Below are 18,907 nucleotides of genomic sequence, written 5' to 3'. Positions count from 1 at the left end.
TTACAGAGTGCGCATGCGTGTGTGCCTCTCTGAGAACGTTAGAGCACACGCGTGTGTGCGTTTTCCTCTCCCACCGGGCCAGCCGCCTAAGGTTCTCCCGCCTGTGATTCGGCGAATTCGGGGGCAGGGTGAAGCAGGCGTGTTGGAAAGCGTGCTTCCTTTTTGCTCCTTTAAGCCCGGCACAGGTGATGACACGTGTGAAGGGGGTGGGCACAGGTGATAGATAACACGTGTGAAGGGGATGGACACAGGCGATGACACGTGTGAAGGGGGTGGGCACAGGCGATGACACGTGTGAAGGGGGTGGGCACAGGCGATGACACGTGTGAAGGGGATGGGCACAGGCGATGACACGTGTGAAGGGGGTGGGCACAGGCGATGACACGTGTGAAGGGGGTAGGCACAGGCGATGACACGTGTGAAGGGGATGGGCACAGGCGATGACACGTGTGAAGGGGATGGGCACAGGCGATGACACGTGTGAAGGGGGTGGGCACAGGCGATGACACGTGTGAAGGGGGTGGGCACAGGCGATGACACGTGTGAAGGGGGTGGGCACAGGCGATGGCACGTGTGAAGGGGATGCCCGCTGTGAATCGGGTCGCGTGACGCCTGGTCAGAACCGCGGGGGCTCCTCACAGGGCTTCACCCCGAGGCCGGGGCCGCAGCCGGGCACCTGTGAGTGAGGCCCAGCTCCTCACGGGTCGGCAGCCTCCTTTCCCCCGCGTCTCTCCCGTGCGTCTGCTCTCTGCTCTTGCCCCGAACCCCGAACCCTGAACCCGAGTCCCAAGGCCTTTGCCAGACGTTGACCTCGCAGTAGGGGTCCGCACCCCCCTGAGTCCAACGCTAGCCCTTAGTTGGGGGTCCGGGGGTGGGGGTGGGGTCTGGGCGGCCCGGAGGTGGGAGGGGAGCAGCCGTGAACAGGACAGGCGGGGGGGGGGACTCGCCAGCCTGGGTACTGCTGAGCGCCGCCCCCTCCCCACCACACACACACACACACGCACACACACACACACGAGGTTAGAAGGAGGGGCGGGGGTTACGCGGCGCCGGTTGTGCGTCGAGTCGGGGGTGGTCCGGTTCTCACTCGTGACCAGGAGCGTGTCGCCGATGGAGCCGGAGTGAAGGGAGGCAGCTGCGTCTGCACGCCCCGTCCGCCGTGCAGGGACTGGGTGGGCAGTGCGGCCCCCCACGGACCGACGGAAGGAAGCACCCGGCCGTCGGCCCTCCGAGCCTGGCACCCGACGCCGTCGAGAACAGCTTCCCAGCCCGAGTCACCGGCCTGGTGTGCCGGACGCCGCCGGCGTTGCCCGGGGGGAGTGCGCGTCCCCACGGTTGGTGGCTGCGTGTCCAACCTTCGCGGCCGCCTGCCTTTCCCGCCCACCTCCCGCGGCCCCGACCGTGCTTTCCCTCGCCTGCTGGGCAGCCTGCCTGCGTGGGAGGCCACGTCTCGGCCCGTGCACCGATGGGAACCTGGACTGAGACGCGTGCAGCGTGTCACCGGGGACGGGGCGGAGGACGCGCTGACCCAGCTGCAGGCCCCTGGGCCCAGGTCCTGTGGGCGGGGCCAGAGCTGCCAACCCTGCATCTGGCCCCCCCATCCCCATGCGCTCAATGGCAGGTGGACACCCAGGGTCACTCCAGGAGCCGCTGGGTCAGTTTGTCATTTTAACAACGTACCCGGGGCCGTTGCTCTGTTTCCACTTTGACGGGTTACTGGGACACAGTGCTCACTGGACACATGACGTCCCAGGTCAGACCCCATTTCTGAGAGCCTCGGTCTCGGGAAAGCTGAGGTTCCTCTCCCTGGTGCTGCAGCAGCTTGCCTGGCCCCGCCCCCACTGCCGCTGCGGAGTCCGGGCAGGGCGCCTTCCCGCCGGGGCGAGGATCCCCCCCTCCTCTGGTGTCCCCATCGGAGCGGGTCCCTGGGGCCAGGGTGCCGCTGGCCTGCTGACCTCGGAGCAGGCAGGACGACCGGGGTCCACTGGCCGCAGAAAACGACCCAGGCCGTCCCCTCCGGCAGCACGCTTGCGTCGGTCGGGGGGACGAAGGGGAAGAAGAGGAGGAACACGGCCTCCTCTGCAGGGTGGCCGTGTTCACCCCGAGTCTCCACCCCGAGCGTGTTGGGCCAGTTTCAGGCCGTGGTGGCCGGGAGCTGCCTGACTGTGCGCTGGCCCCGAGCGTCGGAAGTGGCGACGTTTCCAACCCGCCAGCCTGGCCGGGGCCCTCGGTCGGTTGGTCGGTCGGGGCCACGGCAGGCCGTGCTCCCGGACCCTGCTCGCGGGGGGGCCCTCTGAGTTCTGCCACCGTGTCGTCTTTAGCGAGAAGGAGAAAAGTTGGCGTTTCAGGTTATAGTTTATTTGCTGCATTTATTATCTGGCCAGAGTGTTAATATTTAATGCCTTGGTGTTTACTGTTTTAGCATCGTTGCGCATTTTCGGTCTGGCGAAGCCACTCCCATTTGCCTCCCACTGACATACGGTGTTTTTTTGAGTGTTTATGTTTCATATACCTTCTCTCGTGCGTCAAAAAATACTCCTTTCACTTAGGGTTTTGAGTGACTTACAGTTTTATGAAAAGAAGAAAATCTATTATTTAAGGCAACCCATTTTTCAAGTCTTAACTTCCTTGTACGTATCTTTGACAGATTAAGGGATTTTCCCGAAGACAAAGCATCCTGCTCATCAGAGACTGGACGAGAGTGGTCCTTGCTCCGGGCAGTTAAAGATGGTGTTGTCATGGAAACAGTTGGTCCTGCTGTCCCTCATTGGCTGCCTAGGAGGTAAGAAGGAGCTGTGTTCGGAGTCGAGGTTAGCACTGTACTCAAGTCATATAGTCGATAATTTGAAATGTTGAAGTAATACTCTGCCAGCAGCAAAGAAAAACAATTTTTTTTTCAGGAAAAAAAATTCAAATTCTCTCTTCTGCCTATCAGCTTCTCATTGCAGCTTCTAATTTTGGCACACCGTCTTACTTCCGTAGCAAATACAGTGGCTTCTCACATCACCGATGTCCTGCAGCGTATGACTACAGCCATTTGCCAGAGTTTGAGGATATTAATTTATGACTTTTTTCTAGGAGGAGCTCAAACTTATCTCTAGAGTAAAGGGAGCATAGAAATGTTCAAGGAGGCCGATATTTCCCTATCTAACCTTGAAGACAACACAGCTTCCCTTGAAGCAAATAACTTATTTAAGGGAACAAAGATAAGCACAGGCTTTTTACTTGTTAATTTGGAAATTTTGACGTTTAGAACGAAACAGAAAGAAAAAGGGATCATTTTCTACACACCCACCATACGAAAAGCAGCTTTTATAAATAAATCATTTGAGGCGTTTCCGTTTTGTTCATTTTGTTTTGTTTTCTGGAGGCGTGTATAAGAGAAGAATTTTTTAAGTAGTTTTGAGTTTACTTTATTGTTTTTCTTTTTTTATTGGAAAAATTCTCCAGCATCTAAAACATTTAAAGAACAGTATAATGAACACCTACATAGGCACCATTTAGATTGAACCGTTGTGTCATTTTACTGTATTTGTTCTATTTGTGTACATATGTGGATGTATTTTTTTCCATTAATTAACTGATTGATGTGTGAAACTGTTTGAAAGAAAGATACGGAAGTCATGGCCTCTCACCCTTAAAAAATTCAGCATCTGCCCTGGCTGGTGAGGCTCAGTGGAATGAGTGCTGGCCTGTGAACGAAAGGGTCGCCGGTTCGATTCCCAGCCAGGGCACATGCCTGGGTTGTGGGCTAGGTCCCCAGTAGGGGGCGTGCAAGAGGCAACCACACAGTGATGTTTCTCTCACACTCTTCCTCCCTCCCTTCCCCTCTCTCTAACAATAAATAAAATATTTTTTAAAATTTCAGCGCCTATTTCCTGAGAAGAACAACTTCTTACATAAGCACAGTTTCCTCATAAAAAGGGAACTGACCAAACACTGCCGGGTGTGTAAGGAGGCCACACGCGTCGTCAGGTGAAGCACATTGTCAGAAACGTGCGTGTGTGGGGGGGGGGTAGACTTCCGAGCCCTTATCTCAAACTGTAAACATCCCTCAAATATTTAAATGAAATGAAAACCTCCAACCTTTAAATGAAAGTTTTTTAGCAGGTTTTTCCCTGTGGCACCTCAGTTCCTTTCCTAAAATGTTTTCTTTGATGGCTAGGCATCTGGCACTGAGAAGAGAAGGAGTGATTACCTAGAAATCCGTGCCTGTCTATGCGGGCTTTGGGGGAAGACCGGTGCAGCTCTCCCTCCAAAATGTGTTCTCCTAGGGCTCTTTTCTCCATTTACAAAGTCTCAACCTTGAATTCTGTAGTAGAAGGAGGAAAATGATATTATTCATGACTCAGGTTTTATGGGCGCAACCTTCAAACGCCCCCGTTAATTGGAAGTAGGAAGAAGTGGAGTGTGGCTAAAGGGAAAGATCCGTTTTTGAAAGGTTTAAAATTTTGAGTTGTGATTTTACACGGTGTACAAACTAAGTGAACCGTTGTCAGCATTTTTTGGGAAATCTTTTACATATGTATGAATGAATTTATGGAAAAGGCAGTGTCTGTTTTACTAAAATATTGATAGTTTATTAAAACATTGAAAGGCCAGCCCTGACTGCTCTGGCTCAGTTGGTTGGGTGTCATCCTGCAAACCAAAGGGTCGCCGGTTTGATTCCCGGTCAGGGCACAGGCCTGGGTTGTGGGCCAGGTCCCCTGTTGGGGTGCATACGAGAGGCAACCACATGTTGATTGATGTTTCTCTCACAGGGATGTTTCTCTGCCTCTTTTTCTTCCTCCCCTCCCCTCCCCTCTCTCTAAAAATAAATCAGTATAATCTCTAAAGCATTGGAAGGGCCAGCTTGAGTCTCTGGATATGTTGGTAGAGACGTGCTCTGAGGGCTGATAAGGGAGAATGGAATTAGTTGACGTGTGCTGAGCTCTATGCAGGGGTGACTGGGTGAACTGGGCGTCTCCGTAGTTACAGCCTGGAGCAGCGTGTGGCTCTTAGTGGGGCTCAGGAGAGTTGGCTGCCTCCAGCCCTCCCCACCCTGTCCCAGACCTGCAGAAATGTCTGATTAGAAGGCTGGCTTGTCCATGTGGTATTCTGAGAACCAACGCTGGGTCATTTTTTATGCATTAAAGCTAAAAAATCTGTTCCTGATTTAGGGGTGATCTCATAACAAAGGGCAAGTGAAAGAAAATACAGGGTCCAGCGCAAACAACACTCCTTTTTATTGTGAAGTCATGAGCACGTGATTCTGTGGCGTCACGACATCACACTCGAGCACAACCTACGGCCTTGCAGGCGAAAGGTGCACATTACGACGTGAATTATTCCACCCCCCCGGCGGGGCTGGGACCCTTACTTCTGTGTGCGGGGCCAGTTCACGTACTTGTAGGGCGGTGAGCAGCCGGGACACGGGCCCAGTAAACGAAGCCAACGCTCGCTAATTGTGGTGTTCCCTGCCTTCCCTGGGGGCGAAAGTGCTGGCAACGGCCGTGACCTTGGTGACGGTGACCAGGTGATGAACGGACAGGGGAGCTCCGCGTGGCCCCTCCGGTTCCCACACGTTCAGGGAGGGGGCTGCGTCCGTCTCGGAGACGAGGAGACAGTCTGAGCGCTTTGGGACTTTCTCGGTCTGCCGCCCTCGCAGGGTCTCTCTCTGTCTGCGGTGCCCACGCCCAGCGCCCTAGTCACCGGTGCTCACCGCCGCTCCGGCAGCTTCTTCCCTGGCGTGAGGTCGTGAGGTCGTGAGGTCATGAGGTCGTGAGGTCGGGCGGGTGGGCCTGGGCTGAGCACCCCCGAGGCCCCAGGGAGGCGGCTGGATTCCCCACTTAACTACCCGCTCACCGCCCAGCCGTGTTGCACGCAGCCTTGGTGCCCTCGGCCCTACGGGGGCGGCGGGGCGGGGGGCCCTGGTCACGTGTGGACACACGCCTGTCGGTCCTCAGCTCAGAGGTGGCGTCCGTGTACAGTGGCTGCAGAGCCTCAGGCTTCTCTCCAGGAAGATGAAGGATAATAAATAAATAACTAAAATATCTCGACAGCCTTCTAATGACTAAAGGTTGAACTGACACTGTTTTAGATGCGTTTGGTCGAGTAAACATAGTCTCAGAAGGAACGTCGCTGTTCCTTGCAGCCGTGTGTAATGTGGCTCCCGGCGCGTCCAAGGGCACATGGGTGTGGCGCGTGCTGCACTTCCGTGGGCGGCTGGGACGTCGGTGGAGCAGACATTGTTCTGTAAGGTTCCGTGGCGTCTGCTGTCGGAAGGAGCCCAGGCCCAGCGAGATCTCGGCGGCTTCAGGTTCCGTGTGAGAAGCAGCCACCGCTCCCCGAGGCCGTGTGGCCGCAGGGCCGTGACCTCTGACCGGGGAGCACGGTTTTCGGGTGAACGTGGGCGAGTCCTCGATCGACGCCCGTGGAGATCCCAAACTCGTCAGAGTCTCACTGCCTTCAGTGTTAATCTCCTGGTGGGGCCGGCTGGGTACATGAAACTCTTTTCTGAAAACATACATCTTATTGATTATGCTACTACAGTTGTCCCAATTTTCCCCCTTTGCCCCCCTTTACCTGGTACCCCCTCCCGCCAGCAACCCCCCTTAGTGCACATCCATGGGTCGTGCATAAAGGTTGTCTGGCTTCCCCATCTCCCACACTATTCTTACCCTGCCTCTGTCTCCTTTGTACCCACCATTGATGCTTCTTCTTCCCTGTGCCTTTCCCCCATCCTCCCCCCATCCCTCCCCCCTCTCCCCTCCCTGCTGCTAACCCTCCATGTGATCTCCATTTCTGTGGTTCTGTTCCTGTTCCAGTTGTTTGCTTAGTGTTTGCTTTTTAGGTTCAGTCGTTGATGGTTGTGAGTTTGTTGTCATTTTGCTGTTCATAGTTTTGATCTTCTTCTTTTTCTTAGGCAAGTCCCTCTAACATTTCATATAATAAGGGCTTGGTGAGGATGAACTCCTTTAACTTGGCCTTATCTGGGAAGCACTTTATCTGCCCTTCCATTCTAAATGGTAGCTTTGCTGGATAGAGTCATCTTGGATGTAGGTCCTTGCCTTTCATGACTCGGAATACTTCTTTCCAGCCCCTTCTTGCCTGCAAGGTTTCTTTGGAGAAATCATCTGACAGTCTGATGGGAACTCCTTTGTAGGTAACTGTCTTCTGTTTTCTTTTGGCTCTGAAGATGCCCTCTTTATCTTTAACCTCTGGCATTTTAATTATGATGTGTCTTGGAGCTGGCCTCTTTGCATTCACCTTGTTTGGGACTCTCTGTGCTTCCTGGTTTGCATGTCTATTTCCTTCACCAAATTCAGAAAGTTTTCTTCCATTATTTTTTCAAGTAAGTTTTCCACTTCTTGCTCTTCCTCTTCTCCTTCTGGCAGCCCTATGATCCGGATGTTTGGAGGTGCCCCAGAGGCTCCTTAGCCTATCCTCAGTTTTTTAAATTTTCTTTCTCCTGTTCTGATTGGATGCTTATTTCTTCCTCGTGTCCCACACCATTGATTTGACTCTCGGTGTCACCCACACACAGCAATGTGCGCCTGGCCGGTGTGGCTGGGGTGATGGGAGCGTCATCCCAGGGACGGAAGGTCACAGGCAGGGCAGTGGTCTGGGTGCAGGCCTGGGCTGCGGGTTTGCCCCTGATTGGGGCGCATGTGGGAGGCCACTGGTCGATGATTCTCTCACATTGATGCTTCTTTCTCTCTCCCTCCCTTCCTTCCTTCCTTCCTTTCTTTCTGGAATCGATAAACGCACATTAAAAAAAAAAACGTTCTGAGAGAGAAACATCAATCGGTTGCAACCCAGGCACCTGCCCTGACCGAGAATCGAACCAGCGGCCTTTGGCTCTGCGGGACGATGCCCATCCCCCCTGAGCCACACCTGCCCGGGCTGACGGTGGGACGCTGTGAGGGACGAAAGACTTCCCCGGTTCTCCCTGAAGTAGCTGCGGAGCCGATTTCCGCTGGTTCCCACACTCACTGGCGTCTCCCTTGGCGCCCCTGAGGACGTGTTGGTGGCCGTGGCCGTGGCCGTGGCCGTGGCTGTGGCTGTGGCCGAGAGCTGCTGACGGGAGCTCCCGAGGCTGCCGTCTCTTCCCTGCGTCTCTGTGCCGTGCGGCCCCTGTGACGGCCCGGACGCCGGTGACGTGGACACGGCGCCGGCGTCTGATCGAGAACCCGGCACCTTTGGGTCCACGCGACGCACGCCTCCCTGGCAGCACCCGCAACCGTGAGGGCGTTGCGCTTCCCCCGGGGGCCTCGGCGGTCGCTCGGAGCGTGCGTGCGGAGCCAGAGGAGGAGGGCGGACGCGTGGTGCGTTGTGTCCCCGTGACGTGGGTCGGTGACAGCTCCACCTGCCGGGTCCTCAGGCGCTGCGTGGCGGCCAAAAAGGCATCTGGGGAACGAGAGAACCACGGGTCTTGGAGATGCTGTTGGAGCTCAGCGAAGAGAAGGTTAAGTAAAACCCACAACTTTATTTAGCTTTTACACTACTCGCTGTCTCCAAAGTGCCTCTTGATTGCCTCCCCGGCGCCTGCAAAGGAAGTGCTTATTCAAACCGATTTATTTGGTGGCCGCCTGAGTATCGAGCGCCCTTGAAGACGCGTCGCGCAGAAGTGGTTTAAGCGCCCGTGTGTGTGTGTGTGTGTGTGTGTGTGTGTGTGTGTCTGGGAACTGTGTCAGCTGAGAGGAACGGAACGCCCCCCCCCCCACTCTGGTCCGGGGCAGGTGTCAGGTGCCGAAACATGAAGGATGGCAGATGGGGAGCACAGGACACTCACACGTGTGTGCATACACACGCATGTGCACACACGTGCATGCGAGCCACAGCAAGGGACTCCCCACTGGTCAGTACCGCAGGTCTCACCGACATGCCGGTGATAGGAAGCACCCCTGAATTTCAGCTCCCCGCCGTTCTTCCCTGTCCCCCAGCACGGCCACCTCTGCACGGCGGCTGGTGTCTCGGCGCCTCTCACCGGCCGCCTGCCCCGGGCTCACGCCCCGTCTGCCCTCCCTTCCCCTGACACATCCCGCACGGGCAGCCGGGCAGGTTGGAGGGGCCGCTCCCGGGCCTGCTCTGTGTAGCAGCGCATCGGGGCGAGAGGCAGCAGTGGGGGGGGGGGGGCAGGGAGAACTGGGGTGCTGTCGTCCAGGGAGGAAAGAAGGCACGTGTGACGGTGAGGGGAACCTGAGAGCAGACACGAGTCCCTCCTTTCCTCTGAAGCTCTGGAATGCAGCTTTTTAAAAAACTATTTTAATTTATTTTTTAGATTTTATTTATTTTTAGAGCGGGGGAAGGGAGGGAGGGAGAGGGGAAGGGAAGGAGAAAGAGAGGGAAAGAAGCATCAATGTGTGGTTGCTTCTCGTGCTCCCCCTAGTGGAGATCTTAACCGCAACCCAGGCATGTGCCCTGACTGGGAATCGAACTGGTGACCCTTTGGTTTTGCAGGCTGGTGCTCAATCCGCTGAGCCACACCAGCCGGGGCTGGAACTCAGCTTTTTGCCACCTTCCACTGACCGGGATCACTTCTGGCTGTTTTCCCCCCACAGGCGAGGGGCCCTTCCACGGCCCCGTGTTCGTCCGAGAGCCCAGCAGCAGCACGGTGCCCGTGGGGTCCGAGGACAAGGGGGTCACTCTGAGCTGCGAAGCAAGGGGCAGCCCCGCCCCTCGCTACAGGTACAGTGAGCCTCGGGTTCCGAACGCGGCGGTGTGGAGACTGGGGTGCTTTCGAGTCCGTACGCCGATGCCTTCGGGGAGAAGCAGCGCACAGCTCTGGTTGCGCCTGGTGTTCACCGGACCTGACGCATGCACGCCAGGCCCCGGGCACAGAGACTCCTCCACGTCCCAGGAAGGGCTCGGGGTCGAAGGGATTCTGGGCAGAGTCTCTTCCGCGCACAGTGGTTCTCACTGACTGACGTTGCCACTGACGGGTGAACATGGACTTCCGTGCGGGGGTGGGGAAGAAAGTGAACGTGTCTGCAGGGGCGTGGGGATCGCAGTTCAGAAAAACCGCCTGCAGTGTAACCTGCTTCCTTACCGTTTTCCTGGGGTGTGTGCAGGAAGGTTCGTTAAGTACAGAACAAACTGCACTCTTCGTTATACCATTTATTATTCATTATTCTTGAGCAGGCAGATGTCTATTCGAGTTTTTTCGTGCGGAAGTCTGTGTGTTGCAGATTACGGGAGGAACACCCGTTCACTGATGAACTTCCCTCGTCACAGGGAGACGTGAGGAAGGAAGGAATAAAACCCTGGTCTCCGGACGCCTTGAGATGCAAACACGAGTGGACATGCTGGGGGGGGCGGGGCTGGGGGCGAGGACGGGGGGTGGGGGTTGCTCTTCACCGACAGAACATCCACGGAGTGCTCCCCGGGGCCCAGGGCCGGCGCTGGTGCGGAAGGGCTCACTAGTAAGCCGCACGCGCCGCCGCCTTCTGGCAGGGCCTCGGAGGACGTGCCGGGGGCCCTGGAAACGTGTCCTCTGAGCCCTGAGAGCGGGCGTCTCCAGGACGCTGTCGCCAGAAGTGGTCCGCTGGGCCGCCCCGGCCGGAAACCCGCAGAGCATGCAGACTTCAGCCACATCCGCGGCCTGCCGCCGTGCCGGGCAGCCGTGCCGTCACGGGCCGCGGGCGCCCAGCTACACCTCGCAGGCCATCGGGGCCCACTGCTGCCGGCAGCCGGCGCGGCGCGGGGTCAGAAGGTCGGCCTCTGCGTGCCGGCACCCGGGTGGGTGACGTTCCCCAGCCTGCACCTGTGCTGTGTGTCCCCAACACGGTCCCAGGTGAGGGGCCGGCGGGAAGTGGCAGAGCTGAGAAAGGTACCTGCCCCTCCGTGTCTTCCTCCCCCCCCACCCCGGCCACAGGAGACGGTTCACAGATGGTTATTTACTCTGCGAGGAGCTGCGTCACACGAGCCACATTAATCATCAGACGCCTGGACACAGTTCCTGCTTTGGGGGGAAGGTGAACGCATCAACTTAACAGGACGGTTCCCTGGAATAACGTTCCCAGCATTTTCCGACGAAGTCCTCACCCGTTTAACAGAGCCTCCATGGGTTCCTCCCTGGGATGGCCGGCTCTCCTCCGAGACTTGACCGTGAACCTGACTCGGAGGCCAGCTCGCGGGGCTGGCACTGCCTTCCTGCCGCCAGTCAGGAGGCCGTGTTTCCGGCTTCGTCCTGTGAACGGTGGGCGATGAATCCGTGCAACTGAGGGACGGTCCAGGCACCGGAGTCTGTCGTCCAGGGGGGTCTCTGCATGAATAGTCAGTGTTGGAGAGGGACCACCCAGTAAGGAGTGTGGAGCTCAAAGGGGCAGACACGGCCTCTTGTCGTTAGTCTCTGCATGCCAGGCACGTGTTGGAAAACCAGGCAGGGGGTTCTTAACTGTGTTGGCAGCGTGCACACGTGTTTATGAAGTGTCCCGCCCTTTGCCGAGTCCCTCGTATGGTTAACGTACAGCCTGGGGCGTTATGCTGGAACTTAAACTCAACCTGTAACTGGGACGGGAAGATGGGTGACTTAAATCAGTCCACCGGTTTTACATCTTACACGGGAGGCATTTAACACGCGGGGTCGCCGAACACGCGGGCGTGGTGTAAACCCTTGCTCAGTAGCCAGAGCCAGCACTTTCATTAAAGCCGTAAAGGTTTTCTGAAGTTCAGACTTGTAGCCAATACAAAATTTCACTTTAACTGAAGGTTTACAGCCCCTCAGACCTTACAGAAAGCACAGGGAACCTCTGTGTTTCAGAAATATTCGCCTCTGTTGTAACGAGCGACGGCAGCCGCCACCGTGTGTTGCCCGCACAGGTTCAGCGGACAGAGCCGGTGGGCGTGTAAGGTCACGTGGGTGGGAGTCACAACACCGCTCACACACGCCGTGGTCGATGGCTGATGTCTCCCCAAGGGTTTGACTGGAACAAGCAACAGGGTTGTATTTGACATTATTCTCAATGTTCCCAAAGAAAATATGCTTGCTTGTTCTTACGTTTTTCCTGCCCTTCAGAAACTGCAGAAAAATACCATAAACATGTGGTAATGTGGGGCCGTCAGAAAGGATGTGGGGAACTTTCTCCAGGAAGCCAGAGGGAGAGCGTGTTTGTGTGAGTATTTGTACATCGGAGCAGACGGGTGGGGAGGTAGTGGGTGGAGGACAGGTAGGTGCACACACACACACACACACACACACACACAAATGCACAGGCGGGGAGGTAGAGAGTAGGCAGGTGCACAGGTAGCCACGAGGGGGAGTGTTGGGGGCCGCGGGAAACTACCGGAAGATGGAATACGAACACCTTCCCCAGGATGCAGAGAGCACTTCCCCCGTCTTACAGAAGACAATCCGCTGGGCACCCGAGCCTGCCCCCCCGGTCCAGTCCCCCTGGACCGGAGCCACCTTGTCCAGGAGAGACGTCTTCGTCGTTATCCCCCCCCCCCCCCCGGTAAGAGGAGCTCTTCAGTGGCCGTGCTCGAAACCCAAACGTTCAGACGCCCTCAAGAGACTCGTTTGTCTTGGGGCATGACTGGCAGTTTTATCCTTCCCGTGGCCCGTCCCCGCCGGGTGCCTCACCCCCCATTCAAAGGTTAAGGAGAGTTTGGTCTCCCTGTACCTGCTGGTGACGCCGGAGGAGGTGGCCCTGGGCGGCCCCAGTGGGTTGGTCAAGCACCAAGCGCTTTCCCCGACGTTCCATTGGGTGACAGATGGTCACTGAAAGGCCCCGAGGAGCAGGGCCTCCGGCCACTCAGGTGCCTTCAGCCCCGAAGGAAGGCACCACCCATTGGGGCTGGGTTGGGTGAAACCTGCCGGCGTCCAAAGGGACCTGGCGAGTAACAGAACTGAAGGGGTGGCCTGCCGGAGCACCCTCGAAACCGGGGCCGGGGACCGGGACTGTCCTACGGCAGCCCCAGCCCCTCAGGTCCCAGTGGCTGCCCCACGCAGCTGTGGGCACCCTGGGGTCTCAGCCCAGCGTCCCACGGCTTTTCCAGAGGTGCCCCAAGACGTTCTCTGCTGGGGGCCTCTCCTCGTCTGGCGTCGACCCTGCGCTTCTTCCCCACGTGACTTAGGCCGGAAACACCGGACCTGGAGGCGGGGCACAGCCCCCGTGGGCGTCTTCAACGCACACTTTCCCTGGACTCGGAGGCTGCCTGCCCGACACGCAGATGCCAGAACAAGGGACGGGGGGTGAGCGGGGCTCTGGGGTCGGACCAGGAGTCGGGGCTCAGGTCGGAGGCAGGGATGACCTTGCATCTGAGTTGCTGCCTCTGCCTGGCTCCGCTTCCAGACCTGTTCCAGCGAGGGGACAAGGGCGGGCGGGCGAGCGGCCGCCCAGAGCTCCACCCTGACCTCGGCCGGGGAAGGGGACGTCGTCCCTGTTAGCGTCAGGAAGGGTCTGCCCCCCGGCCCCAGGAAAACGGGAACCGCAAACAGAGCCGTGTGGTCAGCGGGAAAAAGCCGGGAGAAAGGGGCAGGTCGGGTCCCAGCTGTGACGGACAGCAGAGAAGACATGACCCCCTGCGGTGGCCCCTCCGATGTTCCCGAGGGGGGGAGAGGGCTGACAGGCGCGTCCCCGGTGTCCTCGGGCCAGAGGGCGTGTTCCGAGTCCCGGCCTGGGTCTCGGGGGCTGTGGCCTCGTGGAAGGGGGGCTGCTACCGAGAACCCTAACCCCGGCTGCAGGGAACGCGGGAACAGCAGACCCCCAACTTCTCCCTGTCTCCCCGGAACCACCGAGACTGTCGCCGACCAGTTGGCATGGGGCTGTAACTATGGAAACGGGGCTGTAACTATGGAAACTGAACTCTTGTTTTTAATCCCAGCGAGGGCTCTGGTCTCTGTTTTTTTTTTCTTATTAATATTTATGTTTAAATTGGCCAGTGAATGACAAAAGGGAATCTATATCATAAAACACACTCTAAAAACTCGATTTTAAAGAACACAGCATCCCCATTTACCTCATTTATATCTTCAGCAATTATTGCCGGAGCCTCACTGGTTATTTCTGGATAAAGTACTGAATATGCAAATCCAGAGATGTGCGCTTTCAAGGGCCGCAATTATTCTCATCACTTCAGTAAACATATTAGCAAGCGCCGCGTTGGAGCACAAATGCATTTGCTTATTAACTCGAAGCCGCATCTGGAACCAAAAATTGCTTCTGTGATTAAATTCCTAATTTTCTTGTCAAGACCCGAGTCGAGCACTGCCTGTCGGCGGAACAAGGGATCGGTGTCGGCCGACGTCCGAGGCCCAGCGCAGCCCCTGGGGGAGTTCAGTGCAGCGCGGCGTTCTTCTGCTTTGTTCGATGCTGGGGTCCAAGGCGACGTGCCTTTTCCTCCAGAAGGTCGTTCTTGTCCCCACGCTCCTCAGACCCGGTGTGGCAGTGCGGGCACTCTGCAGGACAGTGGCCCCGCGCCGTCTGCCGCCGGTGCACCGTATCCTGGGATTACGGTCAAACGGCCGGAGTCCCTCGCTCTGTCTGTGGTGTTTCAATGTCCACGGGCGACTTTCTCCAACCTCGCTCTCCAGGCCTGGTGGGAGGCCGGATCGAGGACTCGGTGCCGTCAGTCCCACGGGCGACGGGACGTGATGCTGGCTACTCCCACTGCGTCCCCTCCCGGGGGGGGCTCTGTGTGAGAGGCTGCCCCTGCAGTGACACCTCAGGTGGCAAACGGACCAGGACTAGTGCAGGGAGTGGGAACAGCGGTGCCTTCACCTTCCCCGTCTTGGAGGTGTTTGCTGGCCGAGGGGGTGGCCACGGCCTGTGAGGGGTTGGTGCCGGCCAGGTGGGAGGCCGGGGTCGGGCCGCTTTGTCAGGACGCACCTGTGAGCGGCTCCCCTCACCCTCTCCCCGGCTTCGGGCGGAGTCCGCGGGGGGCCAAAGGGGTCGTTCAGGGGAGCCGACGCTCCGGCCTTCGCGTTGTTGAACTCATTGTGATGCACACCTGAGCTCTCGCACACCTGAGCTCACGCACACCTGAGCTCTCGCACACCTGAGCTCACGCACACCTGAGCTCTCGCACACCTGAGCTCTCGCACACCTGAGCTCACGCACACCTGAGCTCTCGCACACCTGAGCTCTCGCACACCTGAGCTCTCGCACACACTCTCACACGGTGTGTTCTCTGCATGGGAAGGCGGGCAGCGACTCACCCCCTGCACCATCCGTGCTCTGTGGGTCGGCCAAGAAGTTCGCTGGGTTTCGTCCGTACGATGGCTCTGGGAGCACTTAGTTGTCTTTAACCTCATCCTCAACTGCTGTGTTAGATCGTATTGTGACAGCTGTCGTATCAGTGTGCATTCGAAAGGACGAATCAGAATCGGGGAAGTTTTGTGTGGCCATTCTAATATTGAAGGTGGAAGAAGATAGGCAACATTTATGGCATGTCATGCTTCATCATTTCAGTAGAGGTGAGCATGCAGCTGAAATGCAGAGAAAAGGTTTGGGCCGTGTGTGGGGAAGGTGCTGTGACTGATGGAGCATGTCACACTGGCCCGTGAAGGTCCGTGCAGGAGGTTTCTCCCCGGATGGTGCTCCGGGGTCGGGCCGGCCAGGTGAGGTTGTCGGCGATGAAGTGGAGACATTAACTGAGAACAATCCGTGTTCTACCACACGGGAGCGGGCCGACATGCTCAAAATATCCAAACAATAAAGTTATTGGGGAAACTAAACAGTGTGTCTGTTGTTTTATGGAAAAAAACCACACGGACTTTTGGGCCAACCCGGTACTTTCTCTGCTGGACACAGGGAGCGTGGTTTTCATGGAGGTGTTCGACAGGACCCGTCAAAACACCTCCTGTGTCAGGCACCTCAGCTCTGCACTCGAGACGCAAGCCTGCTGGATCGCGGGCGTGCATGAGGTGTTACGTCAGCTGCTCTCGAACGGCTTGGGGGGACCCCCCACGACTGCACCCCTCTGTGGTTGGGCCCCTGTTCCCTCGCTCACTCCGCCTGCCCAGCGCCCGGCCAGTGAGCTGGGCATCTGGTTGGGTGGATGAATAACTGGTCTCTAGAAAAGGATCCATGGAATCTCTGCTGCCTGGCTTGGTGAGCAGATGTCTCACCCTGCACCCCTACACCCCGACCTCCCCCTCGGGCTGCCGGCTCAGGAACAAGTCCACGCATCTCCTCGCTCAGCAGCGCCCAGGCCTGGAACACGCTGACCGAGACGCAGTGGGTTCGAGAAGTGGGAGTCACAGGCCGGTTCTCCCCTGAGGGCCCTACAAGCAGATCCCGGTGCGTGCAGAGCGGGCGTCTGGCCCCGGGGGCTGCCTGCGAGCGTCCGGGCTTGCTCCCGCGGTCACCGAGTGATGCCTGCGTGGAGGGGCGACCCCTTGGCTGCAGGTCGCTGTGTAAAGCCTTTGGAATGCAGTGCTACTTCCGTGAAGGTTTAAACAATTCCCGTATTTCAAAAAGATTTCATCATAAGGTTGTCAAGTTCCTTACGAACTGCAAAACCCCCTTACAAAAGAGAGCTGCTGCAACTTTTGCAAAGGACAGTGAAGGTGCAAAACTAAAAGAACACCTTCCCTGAAAAGGTCCCCCAGTTTATGCCCCGAATGTGCCCCTTTGGTCACAGGTTACAGGTCCCTGCTGAGGGCCCATGGGCCCCGAGCGGCTGGCGGACACCCCACTGCAGAGCCCCAGGCTGCCGTGGGCACTGCTTGGACGCAGACTCAGGAAAGAAGGAGGGAGTGTGTGCGTCCAGTCTTCCTGCACGTGTCCTGGGCAGACGAAAATGTCAGGAGCATTTACAAATCAGGCTGACTCGGGCATATTTTTGCATTAGCGTTTTCTCAGGATAAAACCCAGGCCCAGAGATTTCATACATACTTCAGAGTTTAAACAAATACGACTCCTTTGAATCCACACACTTTCAGCAGGAGGAAAAGAATCAATATTTAATAAGATATTGAAAAATTCTGTAGCACCTGAGGATGAGTTCCATTAATGAGGAACTGTGCTGGGGAGGCGAGAAATCGTTGTGAGGCTTTGCTGCCAGAGAAGGACTGTTCTTGCAGGAACCTCAAGTGTGCGCAGGCTCTGAGGGTCTGCGGGAAGAAACGCCACCCGCTCCGGTGCGGCGGGGCCGGGTTGGAGGGCGAGTCATTGCTGCCTTTTCGGTGGTGAGATAACGTGGGGACAGCGACCGCACGAAGACGACCGAGCTGAAGGAAGGGAGGACGTGCATGAGGCCGGAACACACCTTCTCCGTTTTTCTCCTAGTCAGGACAAGTCAGTACTTGGGGGCGACAGCGCTTAGGTCGGAGACGATGGCTGAGAGGAGGCATTCACCCCCCTGCATCCTGGCCCCCCGCTCTTCCCAGCTGCGGACGAGGAGGGAAGAGGTGCTTCTCCGAGTTGCGTGTGTCTCTACGACTCCCCACGCAGCCGCTGCGCCTTTGGTGCCCGCCGGCTAAACACCAAAGCACAGTTTTCGAGGGACGCCGCCCGGCGTGCTGAGCTGGGCCACACATGTGCTGACTCCGGAGCCAGCATCTCTTCCCCTCCCCATGCGAGCTGACCTTCGCAGGTGACGGAGACACAGGTGCCCTCTGTCATGAGACGGGCCCATCTGAGCTGACAGTAGCTCCGTCATTCCTGACTGGAGAGCGTGTGTCCTGCTGCGGGCACAGAACCCCTCACTGACCGACGACTGTCCACAGGTTAAGTGTCAGCCCGTGTCCTTGTGACACCCTGTGGGGTTGACTCCCTGAAGGTCAAGGCCAGCACGAGTCTCATCCCGTGTTCACTGGCTTCTCCAGCAGGCGCACATGCACACACACTGTCTGCTGAGACACAGTCTGCTCCGTGGGAGAGGAGGGTCCGGGGTGGGGGGCACCGAGGGAGGGAGCTGACGGAGAACCAGCAGGCACTTGGAGGAAAGAGAAGCAGAGAGAAAGACGGCTGGTGGCCAGGAGGCCGTCTCCTCCACATTAGCAGTGGCGCCTCCTGTTGGCTGAATGGCCCCCTGAGCTAAGAGCGTGGCATAAATTGTCTGCATAAATTTACAGAGAAGCCTTATGGCAAAGATGGCATTTTTTTCCAATCTGCATGTTAAAAACTTAGGTCTGTGAGAGGTAAGTGGTGGGCAATGGTCACCGAGCTGGTGGAGGGTCGGCTCAGCCCGCAGAGTGGGGTGCATTTGGTTCGAGTCCCTTCGGGGTTCACTAGGCTGTTACCTGGCGGGAGTGGCTAGGGCCTGGGACCCAGGTGGAGGGCAGGGCAGGGACCAGGAAATTGTTAAAAAATCCACAAACGTGAAGCTTCCTGAAGGCAGGGACCCATGTCACCGTGTGCTCAGAAACCAAAGGTGGCCTGGCGTCCGGGTGCTCCGTGTTTTCCTCAAGACAGGGAGGAAGGGCTTTCCAAGTGCAGTTGTTGAACACAAAACAGGTCACGTGTGGGCGCTCTCACCTGCTCGTGTCCCCAGAGGTTGCCCATGGTGGCTCCTTGGGTAGAACGTAGACCAGATTGTCTCCAACTTAGAGAGCTGACTATCAAACACTTGGGGTTCTTGTCAGGGTGCCAGCTCTGCCTCAGCAGGTCTGGGGTGGGGCCCGAGGTTCTGTGTGTCCAGCAGACTCCCAGGTGGGGGCGGTGGTGGTGATGCTGCTGATGGTGATGATGTTGATGCTGCTGATGGTGATGCTGATGGTGGTGATGGTGATGGTGATGCTGATGGTGATGGTGATGGTGATGCTGATGGTGATGGTGATGATGGTGATGGTGATGCCCCTCAGAGCACACCGTGTATCAAGCAAACAGAATTTACACAGAATGTGGATGGACAGTTCTCCTGTGTTTTCATCTCCTTTTCAGAGTTTCTGTAGTTATCAGATTTGGGGAAGAATCAGATGAGAGGGGTTTAATACATGCTTATCATGGTGTGACATCAAAACTCTAAGGGCAGAATTAAA

General features: G+C 57.1%; 1 protein-coding gene across 1 annotated transcript in view; it reads left to right on the top strand.

The window, feature by feature from the left end:
• The first annotated feature begins 2,658 nt into the window (after window positions 1–2,658).
• Window positions 2,659–18,907, top strand: part of LOC123830698 (contactin-3-like) — an 84,627-nt gene continuing 68,378 nt past the window's right edge. The window contains exons 1-2 of the mRNA XM_045857226.1: window positions 2,659–2,782; window positions 9,543–9,669. Of these exons, the coding sequence (XP_045713182.1) occupies window positions 2,728–2,782; window positions 9,543–9,669 (182 nt within the window). The 5' untranslated portion in view covers window positions 2,659–2,727. The remainder of the gene's footprint in view (window positions 2,783–9,542; window positions 9,670–18,907) is intronic.

This window comes from Phyllostomus hastatus, unplaced genomic scaffold (genome assembly GCF_019186645.2).
Source record: "Phyllostomus hastatus isolate PE091 unplaced genomic scaffold, TTU_PhHast_1.1 phas_scaffold_129, whole genome shotgun sequence".
NCBI classification, from domain to species: Eukaryota; Metazoa; Chordata; class Mammalia; order Chiroptera; family Phyllostomidae; genus Phyllostomus; species Phyllostomus hastatus.
This window is presented reverse-complemented; position numbering and strand designations above follow the sequence as displayed.